The 10,843-nt window shown below is 34.9% G+C and overlaps 1 protein-coding gene across 2 annotated transcripts; it reads right to left on the bottom strand.

The window, feature by feature from the left end:
- Window positions 1-317: 317 nt before the first annotated feature.
- On the bottom strand, window positions 318-10,560 carry LOC107037137 (C-mannosyltransferase dpy-19). Of its 2 annotated transcripts, XM_015255526.1 has the most exons (9): window positions 10,371-10,560; window positions 10,177-10,289; window positions 9,975-10,112; window positions 7,670-7,738; window positions 7,199-7,549; window positions 4,236-5,052; window positions 2,187-2,349; window positions 1,844-1,972; window positions 318-629 (listed from the first exon to the last, which is right to left on the bottom strand). In XM_015255526.1, the coding sequence occupies exons 1-9, from the start codon at window positions 10,414-10,416 to the stop codon at window positions 416-418; spliced, it is 2,040 nt and encodes a 679-aa protein (XP_015111012.1). In that variant the 5' UTR covers window positions 10,417-10,560; the 3' UTR covers window positions 318-415. The 2 variants fall into 2 exon arrangements, with proteins under 2 accessions (XP_015111012.1, XP_015111013.1); XM_015255527.1 differs by lacking the exon at window positions 318-629 and having other exon boundaries at window positions 1,866-1,972; window positions 2,200-2,349.
- Window positions 10,561-10,843: the final 283 nt, after the last annotated feature.

Genomic DNA, 10,843 nt, shown 5'->3' with positions numbered 1-10,843 from the left:
ATTTGAAAAAATAGGTGCACTTTGCGTGAATAATCTATATGTATAGGAAATACAAACGAAAGTTTGTTCGATAAGAATTCTCTCAATAATTTTTACCCAAAAATAAAATTGATGAAATATTCCTATTTGGAATATTCAACTTCCTTTTCGAAATTCTATTGGATTTCTATTGAAATATTCAATCGAAAATATTCTACAGAAAAATTCAGTAGAATTCGTTTTTTATTATTTTATTTCAATTTTTCTTTTCTTTTCGTCAATAAAATCAAACAAAAAAACATGAAAAATTTAAGCCGATGAAATTTTGCAGAAAATATCTGAACAGAATAAGTTGTATAGAAATCCAATCGAATTGTCCAGCGAATTCGCTAGATTTTTCTATAATTATTTCATCCGTGTTTTGTTCCTTCATTCTTCACGACTGCATCAAAATAGGAGTTTTAGGCTTTAATTCAACGTAAGTAGAATAGTCCAGTCTTAGTACAACATAATGATTGTTAGCGAATACTCTCCGGAAAGGATGGGCATTTCCGCTGTACAAAATGGGACAGAGAGGACGTTTTCCGAGTCGTTTGGCTCGACCATTGTCCGAGATGTCCCAGAGGTCCACCATTCGACAGCCAGATTTCCTATGGAGAAATTTTAATTATCATGCGGGAGATAATCAACGTGAATTATAAGTTATTCCCATTCTCTCATGCTATTCTTGGTGGGAAATTGTTCAATTCCTTCAATCGTTCATTCTTCATTATTCATTCTTCATTCTTCCCACAATCAATGATTTTTTATTCCTCAGTTTTATCTTAACTTTATAATAAAATTAAAATGACAATGCGAGTTGTATCACGCAATATTTCTCCAGGTGTCTGAATAAGAAATTGAGGCAATTTCACTGGAATTGATACAGCGAATCGTCGACTCGAGACTCTCCGCGTCAGATTGTAATTTCAAACTTCTATGTCAAGGACTTGAAATGCTGATTTATCCGCACTTTTCTTATTCAACGAGATGAATGTAACACGATCAAGAACAATGACTGCAGAAAGTTTCATTCAGGAGCGAGTGCTCAGTGAAAGTGATAAAAATTAATCTTCTGTTGTTTTTTACTGTTTCAACGAGGGGATTGAATGTCCCGAGACTTGTGAGGGTCATACGAGGGATAATATTATGCTGATTGAATTGTGGAATCAGATATATTGAACGGGGAAATTCTCAAATACGAAAACGTGAAAACAATGAATAACAGTAGGGATGAAGTTCAGTCGACTTCATGTGAGACGGTTGCACGCTCGCTAGGAGCGCCTGCAGACAGGAGAAAAATAGAAACCAGATATTTTATATAAGTTATCTCTCTCGTTGTCCCCTTATTCAATGAAATTTCTACGGCTAATCAACTGATATTGATAATTAATGACTCAATACGCGTTTAAATTAGGGATGTAAATTGACGGTAATTTTTTACATGCGTTAAGGATGTACTACACCCTTTCGACCAAAATTCACGTTTTTTTCATTTTTCTGGCAAATTATTGATCGGATTGACGCGAAATAATATACCGTTTTTGCATTTCATCATTACTGACTGACTCACGAAGTTTCATGGTAGTGCAATCATTTTCCTGCATTTTTTCTAAAGTTTCTACGAAATTCCGTCACTTTTGTCTGACCAAAAATAGTCAGTATCGGCCTTCGGTCAGTGACGTGTAATTTACGTGTAAAATTGCGGTTAATTGACCGGCCAGCTTTGTCCGTTATATCCCTAGTTTAAATGCTATTATTTCATGTAGTATAGTACTCTGTCAACGGGAGTGGTAAGTGGAGTGATCATAAAATGTCTTCTTACCCAGCCCCAAGGCCATAGCAGTTCCCCTCATCGAGTATTAAATAATCAACCTGCATTTTCCTAAGTGTCTCATAGACAGCTGCTGCGTCTTTCCTACTGTATATCTCGTAGACTTTCAATGTCCTGTCCCTGGAAACGTCGTTAACATTAATGTTAAATATGCAACTCCATTGGAATTTTCTCAAGCTGAAAACTCCAGTCATTAGAATGCAGAACAAGTTTACATAACTGATGCAAATTGGCTCGATAATAATTGATAATTATTTCAACTAGTTATTATAATCGATGCTTATCAATGGAGGAATTATCTCATGAGTAATTAAAATGAGATTGAAATGTTCACCTCATCTCCGTACTTTCATAATATGGATTGTTGACAATTGCTCGTTCTGTGGATAGCAATAAATTAGCCATTATCGACATTTTCCCAGCGAAAACTGCATTCTTCGGGGTGTTTGCATTAATCCAATCAAACAACTGCTCCTGTTCAATATTACTGTATTCCCCTAGATGAGAAACAATCAGGATGAAACAATTTCTTCATAAAAATGGGAGGTTGAAATTAGCGAAACAAATATTTTCAAGTCATGAGAAAATTTTTTTCCACTGATAATTCAATTTAAAGGATTTTTTAGGGTTCAAGGGTTAAACAATCCCTACTGAAATCATCTGCCCATCAAACAATTTTGCTCACATAAATTCTTTGATTCCTAAACTCTAAAAAATCGTGACGTTATTTTTTGACGACAATTTTTTGACGAAAAAATTTCTTTAACAATTGAACCGATACACACGGTGGTGACAAAAAAATGATTTCTATGAAATTTAATTTGACTGTGATGACATTTTTAATGATGTGAATACTTCTGAGTGAATAGTATTCTGTGACTGGAAATATTGTTATCTGTTGTGTTGGATGAATGTTGAGAAAAAAAAGAATTCGATAAAGGAAAAAATTGATGCAATAGCTCGTTGGAACTTTTAACCAGTTCCGTTCGTGAGAAGATACATGAGTGTATAAATACAGCTGAATAGAAAGTATAATATATAAAAAAATATAGAAGATAGAAAAATCGATCATTTGAAATAATAATAATTCTTTTCAGTAAAATATGAAAATGTTATTTTTTCGAACGATTTAGGTTTTGTTATTCACGACATAAAGCGCCGAAAAATCCTGTTTCGCTAAAAAATATTCTAAATTGAATTTCGCTGCAGAATAGAGGGAACAGGCCAATACCTGGACGATTTCACCTTTTATTGAATATTCTATAAACAATAAAATGAAAACTGTACAGACTGTTATCATTATCAATAATAACACTTAGGTATAATCACATGATGAAGTTTTTTCTTTCGAAATATCAACATTACAGCGAGAAAAAAAAATATTCGGGAGGTAGTGTTGGCTGGTGTGGCGCTGCAATTTGCTAAGCATCAGTGACAAAGTGTCGTAGAGAAAGAAAAGAAATTCTCTTCCGAAAGAGTCAGATGTGGGAAATAGCACAATATTTTCAGGAGGATAATCACATCCAGAAGATTAAGAATCTATTTGGCCTTGTATTTCTTAACATTCAATAATACAAAATTCACATGTTTGTGTGAACTGGATGAAAATTCTATATTCCTCCAGACCGTCCATTTACTGGCCCTAGCGTCCAGTTATTGGGGATTTGGACGATATTCCACTTTTCTCTCATTTAATTATTCTTCTCTTCATTTTTTCCACTTCAAATTATTGTTTTTTCCTAATTTATACATCCTTTCAGAACTAGAACTCATGTTTTATTCATTCAGCTACACTGTTAGAAAATTACTCTTGAAATTTCAAGTAAAAAATCGTGAAATTTTTAACAACAAATAACTTACATGGAATTTTCATTGATCTTATTATTGATAAATCAGTCAATTTTCTTGAATATTCAATGAAATTTGATTTCTCAGGTTCATACAACAACGAAAATTACTGAAAATCGTGAAAATTCAGGCAACTTTTCTTTTGAATTTTTAATCTCTTGAAAATTCAATTGAATGTAATGCTCAATTTTCACGATAGGTTTGAAAATCCAAATTGTCATTGAAAATTCAATGATCATTCATCATGAAAAACTTAATTTTATTGAATTTCCAAGATGAAGCAGGAATGCCATGAGCAATTTAGTCTGAAATCGAATTCGAGTTCCGAATATTGAAAATTCAAATGCATCTGTTACTTAAATTTCAGAAAACATTCAACAGTGTACTTCATCGATTTAAAATCCTTTAATGAAGTTCAACATTCCCGTAACCGTCCAACTATCAACCTGTTTACCCTACTCCGCTAGTTTCACCTCCACCATAAAAACGTACGAAACATTCCACTTTTTTTCTACATAAAATTCCTCAATCCTACCATAAAACTGTCGTTCCTCCTGCACCCGTTGTGCCCCATGGTACGCCATAATGGCAACAAGAGTGACAAAAATGGTGAGCCTAAGGCGTTCCCTCTTGATTCCAACAACAGCCAGATACTTGCGACTGGCTACCATGCCAGCGATAATGCACAAATGGGGAGTCATAAATAATTTAAGTCTCATGACTAAAAATGCCATGACAATAAATGCCCCAGTTTGCAGTCCATTGTATGCTGTACCCGGCTCAATGCACTCTGGATATCCCCTAGCTTTGAAATTTCTGTACCAATAATAAACAGCGAGAAATCCAGCGAGAATGGCTGTTGGCAGTAAAAATGTTTTAACAATAATTTCGTAAGTCTCGTAAGGCAGAAAATCGAATTCAGGGGAGCAGGTGTACAGCATTGTGTGAAAGTCCCTGAATCCTGATAATTTGGATCTCAGGAGATTGTAGATGTGGTGATAATCGTCGTAATCAATCATCGCGGATTTCATGAATCGGGCGGAGCCTATCGTTCCGATGACATCGGAGAACAGTAGGAGATAGGGATTCCAGAGGCCCTCGACATGAGCATTCATCAGATTGACGTATGTGGCACCCACTACCAGGCAAGTGTACATGGAGTTGACGACCATTGGTCCTTGGTAGAAGGTGAAGGCGATGGCTATGATGTGGTGGAAGAGCAAGTAGAGGGTCACGTAGCGTGGGATTATTCTCAGCCATTGGAGAATTAGCAGGATTATTACTTGGATCGTAAAGATGAATTGGGAGAATTGCCAGGTGAAGAGGCAGAGCTTCGTTACTATGAATATGTCCTGAAAATAATGGAAGCTGTTTCAAAATTTAACTTAACGCCGCATGTTGGCTCTGGACAATTATTTCGGGGTATTTTTTCCTAATAATTTAGTAATTTATTAGAGGATTTAATTTTCCTATTAATTTTTAATATATTTGTGTTCATTATTTTTGTGGGTTGTACTTGGCATGGTGTCCGGTTAATTCATCCCACGACAGTTTCATCTCATTTTTTCATTATTACTAGATTAGTCCGCGCGCTTTGCGCGCGTATGTCCTACTTCATGGGGCTCAATGTATGCCCATTGTAGTGAATAGTGTTATATTAGATTTCTGAAGTTAATATCAAGTTTTCCGAAGGAAGAGTTTCAGAAATTTGTATATTGTATTTTTTTTATATATAATACATCCAGTGTTACGTTTTTTTAAACCAATCTGTTGTGCGTATTATCATTAGATTTTTTATAAATGATGCCACCATACATTAAAAATATTACGATAATAAAAAAAAATTAAGTAATAAACTGATAACAATAATAACATACATTGAGAATACGATATTGTGTTACATTACATGTATTATTATATATGCCTAATGTATTATAATATAATATATTATAGAATATCATATAATATAATATTATCGTACTATCTTTAATGTATGTTATCATTTATGAAAAACCTAATGACACAATACGCCGAATAGATTGGCTTCAAAAGACGTTACATTGAATTTTTAAAAATTATATTACTGTTTGGATGAAGAATACGTTTGACTAAAGCGCGTAACTTATCGGATTAGCAGAGTGTTGACCGTTTGTTGTTGTTGTCATTATTGAATCGATAGTTCCTTCGAATATCAAATTCTGTCATTCATGGCATTCAAATTAAGAATGATTTGACCGCTTTTCTGCAATGTTTCCTGTTAATTAGTTGATCGGTTGTGTAAACAATACTAGGAGGGAATCGTGAAGTTTCTGATTGATTTTGATGTTGCGTTTAGTGCCTTTTTCAGTGAAAATAAGCCATCGATAAACTACATGATGCCCAATAAAATTATTAATTTGTGGGCTAAAATTAACATCAAGTGAATTTTCTGGAGCCCTGGGCCCTAGGCCTTCTCTCAATCAATTTATTCCAGTCGAATTTGGATTAATATTGCGATACTCCTCTTCAAATTCCTGAGCGCCAACAATACCAAAAATACTAGAAAATTCCATAAATATCCAGAAATGCCCACAGAATGAAACGCGACACCAGAATTGAATGCTCTAAAGAATCATTTATGCTGTTTAACCAAAATAAAATACAGAATTTTACAAAATCAGAAAAAGATCGTATTTGAACCAATATGAATGAAATGAATAGTAAATTCAAAATGTTAGGGGGTGAAAATGACCCACCTGACAATTAATCAAGAATATGATCTCGCAGAACACACCAGAGATAACACATAGAGATTACAACTCAGAAATAATTATCACAATTATGAATGTGGGGAAGATTCCCCTCAAAATGATTTGAAACCAAGGATCCACGTATGGAAAAATCGTATAGAAATATTCTATACGGATTACGTATAGACTTTCTATAGGATTTTCGTATATGATATTCGAATATTTCTATACGGATATGTTTTATACAAATTATTTCTATACGATTTCTATAGGTTTGATCCTATACGACCCACTGCCACATGTATCGAAACATTTCGTATGGAGTTGCAACATTTCTCTACGCTTTTCTCTGCAATGTTTAGACACCTTTCGTGTGAATACAAAAATTTATGTAAATATTTATATATAGAAATAATTTGTATAGAAATATCAGAATATCATATACGGAAATCCTACAGAATTTCTATTCGCAATCCGTATACGATTTTTTCATACGTGAAAAACCATGCATCTGATCGATGTCACGGATACTTAACTCACTCAGCCCACAAATCAAGGTTCAGGGTCTTCCTAGACCTCTTTCACTCTTAATTTGTGATCATCAACAATTTTTGCATGTTTGGTTTTCAGAGCCTGAGGGGGCTTGAATTACGAGCGAAACGTTGCGTATTGACAATAACATAGTACAGTTTATTGTTGTCCCTGGCTAAGGGAGCACCCAAGAAGGTATCTTATATAAAGAGTCAACTGTATTGAAACAAACACGTACCGTATAAGGATTATCCCACAGAATATTCCTCCACGTGAGTTTCTTCTTCTTGAATGAGTATTTATCAAGAAACATGGTAACCCTGAACATCTGGAAGAGCAATAATGGATACGCAAAACTCTCCCTGAGTGGTGGTGTCCACTGGACTCTAGTGCACTCAGTATGATTGAAGAAGAACGCTAGAATAGCGATCAATCCCCCGTAAATTGATCCACTCAGGTAGGTAGCGTATAGGAAGAGCACTGATCCAGTCATCATGGCTAGGGACCAGACAATGGCTATATAAAAATACGATGGCACTGATAGCCCTTGGCAGCTCATCACTGAGGAGAGCCCATCTCCTCTTTCGGTCTACAATAATTTACATTTTTAATTGAAATGTTTCCAGTTACTGAATCTTAATTACTAGAATTTCATTTATTACGATTAATTGATTGATTGATTAATTGATTGTGATTGTTCCTCCATTACCTGCCAACATTGGGGTTCTCCAAGGAGGCCCAATGATTCAGCAAAGCGATAAAGCGTTCCTGCGTAGATCTAAAATGGAAAAAAAAATTTCCTCTAAATTTTTTTTACGAAATCCCTCATGAAAGTGTCTCAACTAATTTTAGTTGCGAAAACCTCAATTGAATACAAAGTGAATTTAGTTCTAAGTCTAAATAAGAAAGAACAATTCAATAAATAAATAAATAAAAATTAATATATAATATTAATATATATCCTCAGAGATTTCACAGCTATTTTAGACACAATTAATGTGATATTTTGCTGGTTGAAGGACAGCGGAGGAAATGTTCGTCAGAAAAAGTTTTAATCACGTTGTCTTAGGGTTGTTGGTGTTGTTTAGGTTCTTCTCATTAAGAGCTAATGCACCGCCACGTCCTCGGCGTGACTCCTGGGTAAAAAGCGAAGAATGGTTGCTTTCACATATTGACAATTTTGTGTTGTTGAGGAGAGAAATTGATTCATCTTAACCCAGACCAATCTTCCAGTTAATTTTGGGTTCTTGAAGATAAAATCTACAGATACAGAAGTGATTAATTCTGTCATCTTACACATGGACTTTAATTGATTGATTACAACATCTATAAGTGGAATAGTTATGTGAGTATATATCCTCAGATTTCACTGCTATTTTAGACACAATTAATGTGTGATATTTTGCTGGTTGATGGACAGCGGAGGAAATGTTCGTCAGAAGAAGTTTTATTCACGGTGTCTTAGGGTTGTTGATGTTGTTTAGGTTCTTCTCATTGGGAGTCGATGCACCGCCACGTCCTCGACGTGACTCCTGGGTTAAAAGCGAAGAGTGGTTGGTTTCACATATTGACAATTTTGTGTTGTTGAAGAAAAAAATTGATTCATCTTCACCCAGATCAACCTTCCGGTATCCGGTCTAAATGTTACGGTAAAAAATATTACGCCATAATATTACGGTAAATAATATTACGATCCAAATTGTTACGGGATCTAATTATTATTAGTCGTTTTTATTATTGGAAATAATATTACAACGTTTTCACCGACGTTGGTATTATTATTTATTGTTATTTTCCGTTATTTATAGCATTTCTTTTGTTTCACAAATTCGTAATTTGTTGAATAAAAAACCTTTGTGTAATAGTAGTTTTGCGCCTTTTTCGCTGAGGATGAAGTGAAGAGGTATGGTAATTATTTCAACGCACCCGTGTCGAGCATTCCGATATAACTAACTTTTGTTGAAGAATCTTCGGTTTTGTGTGTGAATGTCTGAGGGAATTTTATTTTGTTTTGGGGGATTAATATAATCATACCAACTCATACACCTGTTGAGTAATCGATGGTAACTGACCTCGGGTCATATTTTTTGGTATTGGGCTATTATTGTATCGATTTGATTTTCGGAGAATTCCTAATCGAGCGGATAAAGGTTTATCCTTGATTCCATACCTTTATATATGGTAATATTACGGTTCCATAATTTTTTGTCCCGTAATAATTTTCTGCGTAATATTTTGTCCCGTAATATTTTTGCGTAATATTTTTTACCGTAATATAATGGTTCCGTAATATTTAGACCTGCAACCCAACCTTCCGGTTAATTTTGAGTTCTTGACGATAAAATCCATAGATGCAGAATTGATTAATTCTGTCATTTTATATATAGATTTTAATTGATTGATTACAACATCTATAAGTGGAATAGTTATGTGAGTATATATCTTCTGCGATTTCACTGCTATTTTAGACACAATTAATGTGTGATATTTTGCTGGTTGATGGACAGCGGAGGAAATGTTCGTCAGAAGAAGTTTTATTCACGGTGTCTTAGGGTTGTTGGTGTTGTTTAGGTTCTTCTCATTAGGAGTCGATGCACCGCCACGTCCTCGACGTGACTCCTGGGTTAAAAGCGAAGAGTGGTTGCTTTCACATATTGACAATTTTGTGTTGTTGAGGAGAGAAATTGATTCATCTTAACCCAGACCAATCTTCCGGTTAGTTTTGCGTTCTTTCACATATTTCATTCCATAATCATCCATACGTTAACAATAATTAAGAAAAAATTGCCAGTAACTTTGATTTTTAGACCAAACAAATGGAGGGGAGTATTGTGTCACATTACCGCGAATTTTTTGTTACAACTTTTTTTATAGACCGAATTGAGATCTACAAAAAAGGTAGTTACGAAAATTTCGCCATCTCCCTTAGATTCGGAGATATTCCTGAAAACCACAACTGAGAGCTGAGTTGACTTAAATCGCAAACAATGCCTTGCCTTCAGGGGTTTACTTACCTCTGGAAATAAATTATACGTTCTATCTGCATTAATGACCTTAGGAAACTGTGACAAATTGTCACTCCTCAGTCTATCGAGACCCTCTTGCCAACTTGGGGCTTCAATCATCAGTTTATAATAATAGTAATACATTCCCTGAAACAAAAAAATCATAAAAATTTCAATTAACATTGTTTACAAATGGAAATATATTTCCCACCATTTCAGTTCGAAAGGACATTTCCCTCTCCATCTCCGAAAGATGGGAGAAATGTCTGTCATTTTCGAAAAGCGTTGAGACGTGCCAGCGGTGAAGTAGACCGAACCCTAGAGCTGTGTGAAAACATTGGATTAATTAACGCAATGGAACATTATCTCGAGTGTTTATGGTCGCTTAGAAAAGAATTTACTCACACAAGAACACGAGGAGAAGGATGTAGGCAATCCTGGCAGCAGCCATTTCCCAATTTAGCCGCCAGTTTTGCGATATTTTCGTGATTCTCTAATGATGAAGACAATTTTTCCCCCAGAATCATCAAGAATTCACCGGCATCTGAAATGCAATTGTAATTATTCCTTGATTTTTTTTATGTATTTTGTTGCACCGGCTACTGACCCGACCTCTGCAACATCTTGAATTCCGGATAAAACACGCCCATGCCCAGTCGACAATGAAGTTATTAATTTCCGAATGCTGCAATAGATGGCAGCAGTGACACCGTCATGCGCAGAAACGTCTTTAAACGATCGGCGGAGTGAATTAATCGAATTAGGGATGGGCGATGTTTTAAAAAAAATCGATTATCGACGAATCGGTATTTTTCAAAAACATCGATCTTGTATATCGATTTTTCTGGAAAAAATTTCGATTATTAAAAAAATTGATG

This window comes from Diachasma alloeum, unplaced genomic scaffold, assembly GCF_001412515.2.
Source record: "Diachasma alloeum isolate Michigan unplaced genomic scaffold, Dall2.0 Dall_scaffold_00213, whole genome shotgun sequence".
Taxonomy (NCBI): Eukaryota; Metazoa; Arthropoda; class Insecta; order Hymenoptera; family Braconidae; genus Diachasma; species Diachasma alloeum.
The sequence above is the reverse complement of the archived record's forward strand: the minus strand, read 5'-3'. Positions and strand labels throughout refer to the sequence as shown.

Bases quoted from the DNA above. Each gene is read 5' to 3' on its own strand.
- LOC107037137 (XM_015255526.1), bottom strand. From the start codon at position 10,416: ATGGCTGCTGCCAGGATTGCCTACATCCTTCTCCTCGTGTTCTTGT. The intron at 7,550-7,669 runs GTAATGGAGGAA...AAATTATTGTAG, and splicing joins GAGAACCCCAATGTTGGCAG to ACCGAAAGAGGAGATGGGCT. The intron at 5,053-7,198 runs GTACGTGTTTGT...CATTATTTTCAG, and splicing joins TGTGGGATAATCCTTATACG to GACATATTCATAGTAACGAA.